The sequence below is a fragment of the Mirounga leonina genome, unplaced genomic scaffold (assembly GCF_011800145.1).
Source record: "Mirounga leonina isolate KUSES-001 unplaced genomic scaffold, KU_Mleo_1.0 Mir_127, whole genome shotgun sequence".
NCBI lineage: Eukaryota > Metazoa > Chordata > Mammalia > Carnivora > Phocidae > Mirounga > Mirounga leonina.
This window is the reverse complement of record NW_023270316.1, coordinates 69,003,029-69,018,233: the sequence shown is the minus strand read 5'-3', so window position 1 is coordinate 69,018,233 and position 15,205 is coordinate 69,003,029. Positions and strand designations below refer to the sequence as shown.

The 15,205-nt window shown below is 41.1% G+C and overlaps 1 protein-coding gene across 2 annotated transcripts; it reads right to left on the bottom strand.

Moving 5' to 3' along the window:
* Positions 1-3,808: 3,808 nt before the first annotated feature.
* On the bottom strand, positions 3,809-15,162 carry ZAR1L (zygote arrest 1 like). 2 transcript variants are annotated; one of them, XM_035003572.1, is made up of 5 exons: positions 14,874-15,162; positions 12,406-14,205; positions 11,071-11,163; positions 9,427-9,501; positions 3,809-5,640 (listed from the first exon to the last, which is right to left on the bottom strand). In XM_035003572.1, the coding sequence occupies exons 2-5, from the start codon at positions 13,063-13,065 to the stop codon at positions 5,497-5,499; spliced, it is 972 nt and encodes a 323-aa protein (XP_034859463.1). In that variant the 5' UTR covers positions 13,066-14,205; positions 14,874-15,162; the 3' UTR covers positions 3,809-5,496. The 2 variants fall into 2 exon arrangements, with proteins under 2 accessions (XP_034859463.1, XP_034859462.1); XM_035003571.1 differs by lacking the exon at positions 14,874-15,162 and having other exon boundaries at positions 12,406-14,577.
* Between the last annotated feature and the right edge of the window lie 43 nt (positions 15,163-15,205).

Genomic DNA, 15,205 nt, shown 5'->3' with positions numbered 1-15,205 from the left:
CACAGAGGGTCTCATCTTCACCCCCAAATCTATAAACTTATTTGTAGCCCCATGTCCTAGGTGTTCCATCCTTTCACAATAAAGAAAATATTATTGCTTCCACTTGTGCTCTGGATTTCATCTGTTCTCCCTTTTCAAGGGCTTTGGCCCTGTGGGCATGTCCTCCACCGACTGTACAATCAATTTCTCTCTACCGAATTATTTTTTTCTCTCTACTGAATTATTTCCATTAATATACAAATGTACTCAATATCTCACTTTTCCCCCAAATGCCCTTCTGGCTACCACTAATTTCTCCGCTTTTTAATAGCAAAACTTCTAGAAAGTATTATCTCTATTCACTGTCTTGACTTTCTTTACTCTGGCTTCCATCCCCACCATTCCATCGAAACTTCTTTTAAGATCATCAGTAACCTTCATGTCGCCATTCCAACAGACATGTCTATCTGCATCTTTCTCACTCACCACAGGAATAGACTCAGTTGAACTTGAAATACTGTTTTAGCTTTGCTTTTGTGACACCATCCTCTTCCTATCCCTCTTGATCTCCTATTTTACCTAACCTCTAATCTCTTGCTAGTTAAAGTGTGATCCAGAAGATCAGCAGCATTAATAGTATCTGGGACTTTGTTAGATTTGCAGACTCAGACCCCAAACCTACTGGATCAGAATCTACAATTAACATGATCACCAGATAACTCCTGGGACATGAAAGTTTTAGAATCATTGCTCTAGGGGCGCTTGGGTGGCTCAGTTGGTTAAGCGACTGCCTTCGGCTCAGGTCACGATCCTGGAGTCCCAGGATCGAGTCCCGCATTGGGCTCCCTGCTCGGCAGGGAGTCTGCTTCTCCCTCTGACCCTCCTCCCTCTCATGCTGTCTCTCATTCTCTCTCTCTCAAATAAATAAATAAAATCTTAAAAAAAAAAAAAAAAAAAAAAAAGAATCATTGCTCTAAATGTTGGTGTGCACCCAGAGCCCTGTGCTGTGCTTTCCTCCTAGGTGGTCCCATCCAGACCCAAGGCTTTAAAAACTATGTATTTTTTATCTCCAAATCTCTCTCTCTCACACACAGCTCTGACAGCTCTCCTAAATTCCAAATTCATATACTCAAGAGCCTACATGACATGTCCATTTGGATGTCTCAAATATTTCAAACCTAATATATTGAAACAGAAACCCTCTACCCATCTCACTACATAGCTCCATCAAAGTAAGAACAGCTGTTTACTGAGCCCTCACAATGCTACAGGTATGATCTTCAGTGCATAACACGTATCAGCTCCTTTAGTCCTCAGGTCACCACCAAGAGACAGGTACTAGGATTGTCCCCATTTTACAGAAGAGTACCTGAAACATGGAGAGTTAAGTAGAGGCATATCTTGTTTTACTGCACTTCATTTTACTGCACTTTGAAGGTCTGTGGCAACTCTATGTCAAGCAAGTCTATCGTCACCATTTTTTCCAATAGCATTTACTCACTTTGTGTCTGTGTCACATTTTGGTGGTTCTCACAGTATTTCTACCTTTTTCATTATCATATTTGTTATGATGATCTGTGATCTTTCATGTTACTATTGTAATTGTTTTAGGGTGCCTCAAACTGAGCCCCTATAAGATGAAAAACTTAATCAGTAAATGTTATGTGTGTTCTGACTATACCACCAACCGGCCACTCCCCCATCTCTCTCCCTCTCCTCAGGCCTCCCTTTTGCCTGAGACACAACAATATTAAAATTAGGCCAATGAGTAACTCTACAATGGTCCCTCAATGTTCAAGTGAAAGGAAGAGTTGCACATCTCTCACTTTAAGTCAAAAGCTAGAAATGATTAGGCTTAGTAAGGAAGGCATGTCAAAAGCTGAGATAGGCCAAAAGCTAAGTCTCACTTGCCAAACAGGTAGCCAAGTTGTGAGTGCAAGGGAAAGGTTCTTGAAGGAATTTAAAAGTGCTGCTCCAATCTTGCACAATTGCAGGACTGCTGAATCCCAGATCTGTACCTCTGAAACAAATAATACAATATATGTTTAAAAAAAAAAAAAAAGAAGATAGCAGGAGGGGAAGAATGAAGGGGGGGAAATCGGAGGGGGAGACGAACCATGAGAGAAGATGGACTCTGAAAAACAAACTGAGGGTTCTAGAGGGGAGGAGGGTGGGAGGATGGGTTAGCCTGGTGATGGGTATTGAGGAGGGCACGTTCTGCATGGAGCACTGGGTGTTATACGCAAACAATGAGTCATGGAACACTACATCAAAAACTAATGATGTCATGTATGGTGATTAACATAACAATAAAAAATTTTTTTTAAGTGCTGCTCCAGTGAACACACAATGGTAAGAAAGTAAAATAGCCTTTTTGCTGATACAGAGAAAGTCTGAGTGGTCTGGAGAGAGGAAGATCAAACCAGCCACAACATTCCCTTAAGCTAAAGCCTAATCCAGAGCAAGGTCCTAACTCTCTGTAATTCTAAGAAAGCAGAGGGAGGTGAGGAAGCTACACAAGTTTAAAATCAGCAGAGGTGGGTTCATGAGGTTTGAGGGAAGAAGCCAGCTCCATAACATAAAAGTGCAAGGTGAAGCTGTAAACACTGGTGTAGAAGCTGCAGCAAGTTATCCAGAAGATCTGCTTAAGATAATTCATGAATGTGGCTACACTCAACAACAGATTTTCAATGTAGACAAAACAGCCTTCTATTGGAAGAAGATCCATCGAGGACTTTCACAGCAAGAGAGGAGAGATCAATGCCTAGATTCAAAGCTTATCTTGTTAGGGACTAATGCAACTGGTGACTAAACTGAAAACAATATTCATTTATCATTCTGAAAATTCTAGGGAAGAATTAAGCTAAACCTACTGTCTATGCTCTATAAACGGAAAAACAAAGCCTGGATGACAGCACATCTGTTTACAACATGTCTAACTGAGTATTTCAAGCCCACTATTGAGACCTACTGCTCAGAAAAAGATTCCTTTCAAAATATTACTGCTCACTGACAATGTACCTGGTCACCCAAGAACTGATGGAGACTTACAGTGAGATTAATGTTCTTTTCATGCCTGTTGACACATAATCTATTCTACAGCCCATAGATCAAGGAATAATTTTGACATTCAAGTCTTTTTATTTAAGAAATACACTTCAAACTGCTATAGCTGTCATAGACTGTGATTCCTCTGATGGATTTGGGCAAAGTAACTTGAAAAACTTCTGAAAAAGATTCACCATTCTAGATGCCATTAAGAACATCTGTGATTCACAAGGCACCTGGGTGGCTCAGTGGGTTAAGCATCTGACTCTTGATTTCAGCTCAAGTCATGATCTCAGGGTCATGGGATCAAGCCCTACGTCCTGGCTCCCATGCTCAGCATGGAATCTGCTTGTCCTGCTTCCTCTACTCCTCCCCCCACTTTCTCTCTCTCTCTCTCTCAAATAAATTAAATCTTTAAAAATAACAACAAAAAAGAACATTCATGATTCATGGGACAATGCTAACAGTTTGGAAGAAGTTGGTTCCAACCCTCCTGGATGACTTTGAGGGAGTTTGAGACTTCAATGGAGGAAGTAACTGCAGATGTGGTGGACACAATGAGAGAACTAGAGTTCAAAGTGAAGCCTGAAGATGTGAGATGGCTACAATCTCATGATCAAACTTGAACAGATGAGGAGTTGCTTCTTATGGATGAACAATGAAAGTGGTTTCTTGCAATGTAATCTACTCCTGGTGAAGATGCTATGAAGATGGTTGAAATGACAACAAAGAATTTAGGATATTACATCAACTTCATTGATAAAACAGCTGTATAGTTTGAGGGTATTCACCCCAATTTTGAAAGAAGTTCTACTGTGGGTAAAATGCTATCAAACAGCATTACATGCTACAGAGAAATCATTCATGAAAGGAAGAGTCAATGGATGAGGCAAACTTCATTGTTGTATTAAAATAAGAAATAAGAAATTGCCACAGCCATCCCAACCACCCTAATCAGTCAGTAGGCAAGCACCACCCTGATCAGTCAGCAGCCATCAACATCAAGCCAAGACCTTCCATCAGCAAAAATTACAACTTACTGAAAGCTCAGATTATGTTCAGCATTTTTTAGCCATAAATTATTTTTGAATTATGTACATTTTTAGTAATGCTGTTGCACACTTAATAGACCATAGTGTAGATTACAGTATAGGTAAACATAACTTTTATATGTACTGAAAACTAAAAAATTCATTTGACTGACTTTATTGAGATACTCACTTTATTGTGGTGGTCTGGAACTGAACCTGCAATAGCTTTAAGGTATGCCTGTAATTTGCTCACAAACTTACATCTACCACACCCAGGATTTGAAGTTAGGTAATCTGCCTCCAGAATATGCTCCTAAATGTTATACCTCTCAATTCCATCATGTCCCATAGCTCAAAGTAGAAATCTAAAAGTCATTTATTTCTGCATCATCCACTTCCAATCCTGTATAATTCCAACATTATCTTGAATTGATGTACTTCTCTCCATCTCCATGGCCATCACCCTTGTCTGAGCCATCATTTTGCTTGTACATTCTGGTCTTCCCCCAACAGAGGGAGTTTTTCTAAAGAACCTGATGTCACAGCCTTGTTGAAACTCCTTTATGGGCTTCCGCATGCCTGACCATGGCCAAAAGAACTTTCTGTGACCTGAGCCCTGTCCTCTCCAGCATCTGTCCCACATTAGCTTGAGGGGCCCCTATTCCTGGGACATACCAACTATGTGGCCCACACACTCAGAGCCTTTGCTCTTGCTGTTCCCTTGGATCAAAACCATCTTCTTTTCTCCTGCTCCCTCCATCCTGCAGGTCTCAGTTCTCCTGCTCCCTCATCCCAGCCACACGGTCTAAAAGCTCAGTCTATGATAGCACTGTTTCCTTCATAGGACTTACCACATCTGAATCTGGGAAAAAGAAAGTGTAAATGTAGTAGTTCAAGCCATGGAGCAAGTTCAAGTCCATATGGGTTCAAATCCTGGCTCTATACTATGATCTCTCTGTGGCTCCCTCTCCTCATCTGTTAAGAAACGGTATAGTAGTTTCTACTTAATATGGCTGCTATGATGAGTTGCAATCCCTAGCACATAAGTGCTGTTTAAGCATTTGCTATAATTATTGAAGGCAAGGACCTTGCCCCCAGTCATCTCTATGTTCCCAGTGCTTAGAACACGCAGCTGATAAAAAGTTTGTCAAATGACTATTGTTCCTCCTCACTGTTCCCTTTATATAAGGGACAGTATCTACTATTTCCCAATGCCATATGGAGGTTTTTACCCCGTGATCACAATTAATGTACCTTCACGGTCTATTTTACATGCATTTATTTTATTCCACTCACATTGTACAATTGTTATACAACCTACAAAAAGTACAAAAGCCTAATCCATTTTCCAATATCAGCTCAGAGCTAAGTTGCAAAAAAGGAACAGTACAGTGAGTTACAAGGAGACTTGAGTGTCCTGTACAATTTATACTGCCTGTCACATGATGTATTTAAAGCTGTAAGTATTGCCACAGGAGAATCTCTTGTCTTTGCAGCGACCACACAGTTCCTGTCGATGAGGCCTCCTTAGATCAATGTGTCTTTTCTTTTGAGGACAGGAACAACGAGACTTTGAACAGGTCTTTAGAAAACAAGGAATAGTTTGGACACTAAATAATTAAATCAGTGTTTCAAATATAATCCTCAAATCAAAATACTTCTCCCCACCACCCGTATCCCTCATATCTTCATCCTCCTTTGAATCCTATGAGAAGTCCAGGACCAAGTTGTACAAAACCACTCCTATCCTGTTAAATGCCATGCATTTTTCAAGATGAAAGAGCTAAGATGATATTTCAGAGAATACTGCTAAGCCAACCGAGAAGATCTACTGTAAGAGAAAGATTTTAAAAGAGTTTATAGAGTGTCTTCACTAATGGGTTTTTACATTTGTAGCCAGGTGGGGTTGAGGGGCAGTGAGTGAGTATTAAGTGATTTGATTATCTAGGCTGGAATTTTCAAAAACCCGAGAGCAGTGATTCTCAACCAGCTGTATTTTACCAACCAGCAGACATCTGGCAATGTCTGGAAATGCTTTTGGTTGTCACAACCAGGGGGGAGGGATTCTAGAGGAAGTTAATTCTTTTTTCTCTCCAGACGTGCCTAATCTTTACTATAATTTAGAGTATTCTTAACCATTATCCCATTCTGTCTTCTGATAAATAAAAATCACATCCTATGGAGACCAGTATATTGCCCTTGTCCACCCTCCGAAACCTGCTAATCTTTAAAACTGATCACTGCTCTATTTTCTGCATATGACCACAGCTAAAAAGAGTAAGTTTTACATTTTATTTTGTGGAAACAGGCATCTTCATTTTGCAAATAAAAGTCTTAAATATGATTTATGAAGTGTTGTACATTTATACCTTCCACTTTTCCAGTGAGTGACAAGCATGCAACCTTGTAAGGAAATTCTAATAGCTAATACATGGTATTTATTGTATGCACTGTTCTAAGCACTTTTTATATAAACTCATTTAATCCTCACAATACTCTCACCGTGGAAGAAAAGCCTCAATAAAAAAAAATAAATAAAAATCAGTATGTACTCTAAAGGTAGGTTTCTGTTTCTGGCAATGGTGGACTAGTAATTTTGACCAAGCCTCCTACTTAGGATAACTTGAAAAGAAGAGCTAAAGAAAAATAACTTTTTAAAAGAACTATTCAAAGGCACTGGAGAATTATCAAAGAATTAGAGAAAGAAACCCAGAAATGGAGGTGAGCCTGATATTTGGGACTATTTCCTCTCTAAAGGTCTGCCAAATCTGGAAGAGGTGAAAGACAGTGGGAAGCTGAAAGTAAGTTTGACAAGCTGATGAAGCTGAGGGATAATTTTAAACATGCCCAACAGAAGAGACCTGGTTTTGTGTTGGGACCCTGAAAGGCTGCAGCCTAAGAATAAAGATGAGCCAAGAATTGACCCAGCTTTCACAGATGCTGAAGCCCAGCTTCAAAACAGCTCAACCCTGATTAGAAAATAGCAATCTAAATTGTTGGTGTCTCTAAGCTTCCCACCAGAAGCAAACAAATCTCTTGTGGAGGAAGATACTATCCTAGGCCTCAAATTATCACTATAATTCTTCATATTCAATAGACAGCACTCAATCAAAAATAACCATAGGAGGTGTATGAGGAGACAGAACCACAGAAAATGAAGAGGATAGCAACAGAGCCATAGGGCATTAAGTTAATGGAGTCACCTAATACAGATATTAAGATAACTATGCTTAATATATTCAAAGAAATAAGACTGATATTTTCAGCAGAGAACTGGAAGTCATTTTTTCAACACATAAAAATTGTAGCACTGCAAAACAGAGTAACTGAAATCAATTCAACAGATGGATTTAATAGCAGGTTGGAAATAGCTAAGGAAAGAATTAGAGAAATGAAGGATAGTTTTGTAGATGATATCCAAACTGAAGCAAGGAAAGACAAAAGCATAAGAAATATAGAAAAGAGCATAAAAAGCATAAGGGAGATGGTGAAAGGTCTAATATGAGTAACTGGAAGAAAGAGAGAATGGAAGCAGAAGTAATATTTTAAAAGATAATGGCTGATAACTTTCCAAAAGAGATAAAAATCTTCAAGCTACAGATTCAAGAAACACTATGAATCCCAAATAGAGTAAATACAAAGAAATCACAACTACGCATATAATTGTAAAACTACTGAAAACCAAAGCAGAGAGAAATAGCTTAAAAGCAAGTAGATTTAAGGAGACAAAGAGCAAGAGCTATTACTTCAAAAGAGCTGCAAAAATACTAATAGCCAACTTCAAAAAAACAATGAAGGTCAGACCCTTAGTGGGCAGAAAGAATACTACTGCCAACCTAAAAATTCTATACCCAGCAAAATTATCCTTTAAAATCCAAGAGGACGTGCCACCTTCAGACCTACACTACAGTATTAAAACACGGGGCACCTGGGTGGTTCAGTCCATTAAGTGTCTGACTCTTGGTTTGGGCCCAAATCTTAGGGCTTGAGATCAAGCCCCATGTTGGGCTCTGTGCTTGGCAGGGATTCTACTTGAAGATTCTCTCCCTCTGCCCTTCCCACTACTCTCTCCCTCTCTTTCTCTCTAAAATAAAATAAAATCTTTTTAAAAATATCAAAGTGTATTCTTCAGGTAAAAGGAAAATGGCTCCAGATACAAAAAAGACCTAAAAACAGCAGAAAGGAAATATATGTAGCTAAAGCTAAATGAATGACTATATAAAATAAGGTCTTGCAAAGTTTAAAATTAAAATATACAACAGCAGTATATAAATTAGGATGAGGTGATGAGGAGTTAGAGTGTTCTAAGTTCATTGCATTGTCAAGGAGAGGTAATGTTCACAGTTTATGTAGACCTTGATAGGTCAAAGAATCATGTTGTAGAGTCTAAGGTAACTACCAGAAGAAGAATAAACAATAACTACCAAGATAATAGAGATGGGGAATCATTTTTTTAATTAAAAACTCAATTCAATTGAACACAAGAAAAAGGAGTATAAGAAAATAAAATATATTTAAACCCAACTTATAATATTAAACATAAACAGACTGAATGTCAGACTAGAAAATCTAAAGGTAAATCATTTATAAACTATTAGACTAGTTTTTTTGAATATTTTGAAGTAGTACAAAAAATATTTTTAACTAAATGAAGGATTTAGATTAAAAAAACTCGATTACAAAAACCAACTATGTCACACTTGCCTGAAAATTTTAAAAAGAGGTCTCCCGCAAGCTGTTTTAGATAAGCTCTCATCTAATTCTGTGACTTCCTAGACACTGGAGGCACCATAAAATCTGATCATAGTTCTAATATTTACTATTTGTCTAAACTTTCTTATTGAACTTTAGCTTTCTAGTCTGTAACATGGGGATAACACCTACCTCAAGGTTTAGATTACAGGAGATAAGGCACGTAAAGCACGTAGCCCAAAGTTTGGTACATAGTAAATGCTTAATACAGGTTACCTATTAAGTTACTACATCCATATGTAATTACTGAAACACTATATTGTATACCTGAAACTAATATAACACTATGTTAACTAACTGGAATGAAAATAATTAAAAAAAAAAAAAGTTGCTACATCCAAACTACACACAGGGTGTTTGAGAAACAACACATACAGCCCATACATAAACACACCATATAAAGCAACTTAAAGGAGTCAATCTTTCACCCGTTCCTACACCACCCCAAAATCTAGAATTTATCTTTGATTTAAAATATTACAAAGATTCAAGGTATAGAAAACTTAACACTCCTATGCAAATATCCAATTCTATCTAATCCCAACATTTTGCCACAGAAGCTTCTATTTAAGAAGGGCAACATTATAGACATAATGAAAGGGCTCTACATGCTTACCTGACATTGGATTGCTTCTACTCGATAAGGGTTAAAACTCTTTTGGCATTTGCAACATAGTTGTTTGAAATAAACCTGAAGAGAAATAAGTCTTTTTTTTAATACAAGATTATAGGTACCTTAGACTCCCAGTTCTTAATTTAAGTAATTCATTCCCCCACATTCTGCCTTGCTTTTGCCCAACCTCTACCCTGAGGTCTTAAGCTCTTCTGGTGTTATCAGTCACTTTTCTCACTCTTTGAACCTGTTTCCTTACCTGTAAAATCAAGATACTCCCATTTATTTCCTAGAATTCTGACAATACCCAACAATATACACAAAGTACCACAGTAAAAATCTTCGATGGGAAGTAGCTATTATAATTTTGCTCATTGTGTGGGCTGAACCCTTGACCTTCTCCTTCTGTCCTAGTCTATGAGCCCTCACTTTTTCATTTTCTCATTATTTGCCCACCTGAACTTCAAATTATTTGTAATTACACACCCATACATATTGTTTCTCAACTTGTGCATTTTCTTGTGCACATTTTCTCCCTGCTTTCCTTGATGAACTCCTATTTATCCTCTAAAATCCTGCATGGACATCATGATGCCTTCCCTCCGACACGGTAATCATCCCCCTCCTGTGTTATTTCTGCACCACTTCCATGCCCCTGGGGCCACTGTATCTACCACCAAATTGCATTTTTTCTATGTCACTCCTAGGAGAATAAATTTCTTAAGAATGAGTTCTAGGTCTTGTTCTTTGTATCCTTGCATCTTGGGAGTGTTTTAATTAAACCCATTGTTTTTCTTCTGGCAAAAGAGGTAAGTAATTTTAGTATAGTTTAAAAATCATTTGCCTCCACGGTCTACTAAATGGTTAGTACGAAAAGTCAAGTTTTCACTCAGGTCTTAGCACGCCTCCTTGCCCTCTCCTTCTATAGACCGTTAGCCAGAAAAGCAGTATCTAAAATGTAGAAAGCACAGGGGACTCAACCTCAACTGCTTGCTGAAGTTAATGAAATAGACCAGATGTAGACTGTTGCAAAATGAAGTGTGCATGCCCAGTGAAAGGAGCTAGAAGCTGCTGAGCCCCAGCCTAGTCTTCACACTGAAATGAGAGTCTATAGTGACCAGACTCTATTAGGGAAATCTGGAAATGCAGATTGTGAAATCTTTCCCAATCTTAATAGGTTGACAACCAATTCAAATTGGGGGGGGGGGGGGGGGACTGCTTAGCCTAAAGAACTCTCTCCAAGGTTAACCTTCACAATAAATTATTTCTCTTATTGCCCCACCTTGTGGACAGACCATGGAAATTTCCAGGAGCTAAGGCCCAAAGAGGTTCAAAATATACCAATTAAGAAATGAATATAGACAGTTCCACCATACACAATGACAAGAGTTCACCTAAATAACCTGAAATTTTGTTCAACAGAACTACCAAACCAAATGTAACACCAGGTTTAAGAGCTTCAGGAGTTCATATGGACAGTCCAAATCGGTTCAGTTCAAACATTTAGTACCTATTAAGTGCCTGGCACTAAGGATGCCAAATGAATGAGACAGCATTATGGTCATGCTCCATCAGGAAACACTCTCCCTCTATTTAACATCTGTGTCTAACCCATCCTCCTCCCACATTTCGCTCACCTTTACTTACCTTATTAGTTCCAGAAATGCACCACACATAAGCACTCTCCCATCTGGTCTTACAATCTTTACAGTGAAAATAGCCATATTTTGGTTCCAAAAACTGCAGATAAGGGGGAAAAGCCTTTTACAATCTTGGGGGGGGATGGGGGAAAGCCAGATCCTCTTTCCTCATGGCTTCATATAAAAAAACAAAAAGCTTCCTTAACCTCATTCATGGCTCTTCTCAAGCCTACTACACTAATTTAGCATCTCATCTTTCAAGGATTACTCTGGGATTCTTATTGTTCCTGTCTCTCATACTTACTGTCTTTTTTTTTTTTTTAATTTTACTGTGTTATGTTAGTCACCATACAATACATCATTGGTTTTTGATGTGGTGATCCACGATCCATTGTTTTCGTATAACACCCAGTGCTCCATGCAGTAGTGCCCTCCTTAATACCCATCACCGGGCTAGCCCATCCCCCTCCCCCCTCCCCTCTAAAACCCTGTTTCTCAGAGTCCATAGTCTCTCATGGTTCATCTCTCCCTCCAATTCCCCCCACCCATTTTTCCCTTCCTTTTCCTAATGTCCTCCATGCTATTCCTTATGTTCCACAAATAAGTGAAACCATATGATAATTGACTTTCTCTGCTTGATTTATTTCACTTAGCATAATCTCCTCCAGGGGAATGCAAGTTGGTACAGCCACTTTGGAAAACAGTGCGGAAGTTCCTCAAAAATTTAAAAATAGAGCTACCCTATGACCCAGCAATTGCACTACTGGGTATTTACCCCAAAGACACAGATGTAGTGAAAAGAAGGGCCATAAGCACCCCAATGTTCATAGCAGCAATGTCCGCAATAGCCAAACTGTGGAAAGAGCCGAAATGCCCTTCAACAGATGAATGGATAAAGAAGATGTGGTCCATATATACAATGGAATATTACTCAGCCATCAGAAAGGATGGATCCCCAGCTTTTACATCAACATGGATGGGACTGGGGGAGATCTGTTTCTCGTACTTTTCTAATGTTCTTTCAACAATGCCACCCGCACCATCTCCCCTGAATGAAAATCTGATCATATATTTGACAGGCTTGAAACCCCATTTTGTCTCCTCATTCCCAATAGCAGTAGCTGCCAGACTTTCGGTTTTCACATGCTTAAAGTTGGCACCCTATTTTACCAAAGTTACAAAATCTATAGGCCATGTAAAACACGTTTTCAGAACTACCTCTCCTTCATCAAGTAAAGGGAGAAAGCAAAAGAAGATTTTTGCTCTGTTGCCCCAGAAATGGAAAAGAGGAAAGAAAGGATGAGGCTAGCTGAGGACTGAGGACAGGGAGGAGAAAGTTCACCTGGAAATTGGGTTTCCTGAGCAGATCTGCTCCACCACCTCCCTGGGCCTGCTCACTCTTCCCTTCCCGGGGACTTGAGGCATCTTCCTCCTCCAGCTCATTGTGCTGGTGAAGTTCCTCCTGCTTATCCTCCTCCGACCTAGGTGTTGGTGGTGGCTGCTGCTGCTGGCTGGCCTCAGCAGGACCCAAAAGGGCCTTCCTCTCCTGGGCTTCCTCCTCCCTCTGCAGCTGAATCAAGCCCCTGCGGCCTATCACTGGCGAATAGACTCCCCAGGGTGACAGGGGTGCCCTGTGGCCCGTGCTGCCCCAAGGGGAGCAGCTACACAAGGTGCGAGGCCCCAGCGAGCACTGCACGGACTTGTCCACCCGTGGGCTCACCTGCACGCCCACCTCCCTGGTACTGGCCTTGTAAAGCCGCAGGCTCAGGCTGGGGTTCATCTGGGAGAGAACAGCCTTAAGCTGTGCCCTCTTGTAAGGGTCCATGCAGTAGTCAGAGGCATTTGCAGGCACCAGCAACCCAGGCCTGGCCAGGAAAGTGGGGGGACCAGTGTTTCGCCTCCAGTCGGGCTGTTTGTGTTCAGAGAGTCCAGGATGGCCCAAAGGCACTGCATTCCCATAGCCCTGGTACAAGCCATAGGGAACACGGACAAAGCGCTCCATCCGCTCACCCGGTACCCAGGCGCAGCACAATATCCCGGGGGGTTGTCTGTCTCCTTGTTTTGCCTTCCACCTTCATCCACCCCTTCTTTTTCCCCCTGATCGAGTTAGTGTAGGTTCATTCCAAGCTTCTCCCTTTATTTCAGATCCTGATGGGAGCTGCTGCCTATTACCCTAATTAAAGGACAGGAGATATACCTATCTACAGAGGCCTAATTTCCACCTGATTCCTAATTGCTCTTCCCCATCTCTTCAATTCACTGTCCCTGAATCCTTTTCAAAGCTGTTTTTCATTTCTGACTTCTTATTCTCACACATGCTTTCATTAGCAAGTCATTCATGTATCCTATAGTAACTATTTTAGAGACACTGTTTTAAAGCATATAGTAAATCAAATGCAAGTAGTTAAGTTATTTGAACAGCAAACCAGAAGAGTATAAGGAAGTAAGTATACTATGGCAGAGATAATGAATGTAAAGACCCTAGAACCAGAGAAACAAGGAGCATAACGTTATGGGGGGAGGTTTGTATATAGTGTGAGAAAATGTATTTCAGAGGGTTGTACTTTATGCCGACCGTTCTCATTAATTCACTCCTAGTGAAGATCCCTCTCCCAAAAAGGTGAGAAAAAAGCAAATTATTTTGATTTAGAGAATAGAAATTTAATCACGGGTTAAGTATCTAAAATCAAAGGGACTTGAATTGAAACCTGGGCCTTGTTACCAGGCAAGTTACTTAACCTGGTGATTTGGTTTCCCCATCTGACAATACTAATTTATAGGATTATAAGATTTAATGTGATATTACCTATAAAACACAAAACAGAATAACTCGTAAGTGTTCAGTAAGTGGTAACTATCATAAGCTTTACCATCTGTATTGGTAAGGCTTCCTGCCAAAGCTGAAGAGTATGATCAAACTAAAATGACGTCTACGTAACCCCGTAGAGACCACCCTTTTTCTAATCCAAGGCTGTTTCGCTGTTTGCTGCTCAAGAGCTTTCTGGAAGCGGCAAGGTCTATGAGCAGCTCTTACTCCACACCAGTTGAAAGCTCTCTAGGTTATACAACAAACCTGAATTAAGCTTCGTGCTGCTCATGTCAGACACTGCGAATGAGAACAAATTCCCTTCTCCCACGGCGCCTTGGAGAGAAGACAAGCACAAAACGAGGTGATGAGCACCCGAAGAATGTAAAGGATGCTACGGAAGCCTGCAGAGAGTAGTACCTAACATTGCAAGAGAGAGTTAAAGTGGTTTCACAATTTTTCAGGGGGGCAAACAGGCTTAAAGGGCTTGAAAACCTGCTACCTAAGAGCAACATGCGGACTAGAGCTAAAGTCCTCTGGCTTCAAATTTTATCCCTTTCCACTCTGTAGACAACACGCAGCAGGGAAGGCAGTCAGCCACTTTGGGGGACCGTTCACTCTAAGGGCAGAACAAAGTTCTTTCAAAGACCCCAGGCCCGGCGCCTGGGTGGCTCAGTTGGTTAAGCGACTGCCTTCGGCTCAGGTCATGATCCTGGAGTCCCGGGATCGAGTCCCGCATCGGGCTCCCTGCTCAACAGGGAGCCTGCTTCTCCCTCTGACCCTCCTCCCTCTCATGCTCTCTGTCTCTCATTGTCTCTGTCTCAAATAAATAAATAAAATCTTAAAAAAAAAAAAAAAGACCCCAGGCCCTGTCGCCCGGCGACCACCCAAACGTGAGGTGGAGCAGAGAGAAGGGGGAGGAGTCGGGGAGGATACACAGTGCGCGGTCACCCCCAGCAGCGCCGCCTCCTACTCTGAAGGCTTAGGGAGAAGAGAACAAGCACCCCGGCTGCCTCTTCACGCGGTTCCAGGCCGGACTGTCCAGCAGTAGAACAAGGACTCGGCTTTCGCCACACAACTGCGCCAGCCGCCCGCCCAGAATCTGACTTCCGGGTGGCACGCACGCTGCGTGTCACGTCACGACGTCACCGCGTGACGTGTCCGGAAAGCGGGCTTTTGGCGCGAGAGTCTGAAATAAGGTCGGCGGAGGCGGAGCTGCTGGGCTCGGCGCTTTGCAGGTAGTGCCAGCCGTGGATCGCCGCGGAAAGGAGTCTGCGGGTCAGCTTTCTGATCGAAGGGCCGGTGCGGTTTTTGTCAGCCTTCTCTGGCCAAAAAG

Excerpts from the sequence above, each read along its gene's own strand:
- ZAR1L (XM_035003572.1), bottom strand. The coding sequence starts at position 13,065 with ATGGAGCGCTTTGTCCGTGTTCCCTATGGCTTGTACCAGGGCTATGGG. Across the intron at positions 11,164-12,405 it reads TCAGGAAACCCAATTTCCAG|TTTTTGGAACCAAAATATGG; the intron begins GTGAACTTTCTC and ends CCTTATCTGCAG. Across the intron at positions 9,502-11,070 it reads GCATTTCTGGAACTAATAAG|GTTTATTTCAAACAACTATG; the intron begins GTAAGTAAAGGT and ends ATTTCTCTTCAG.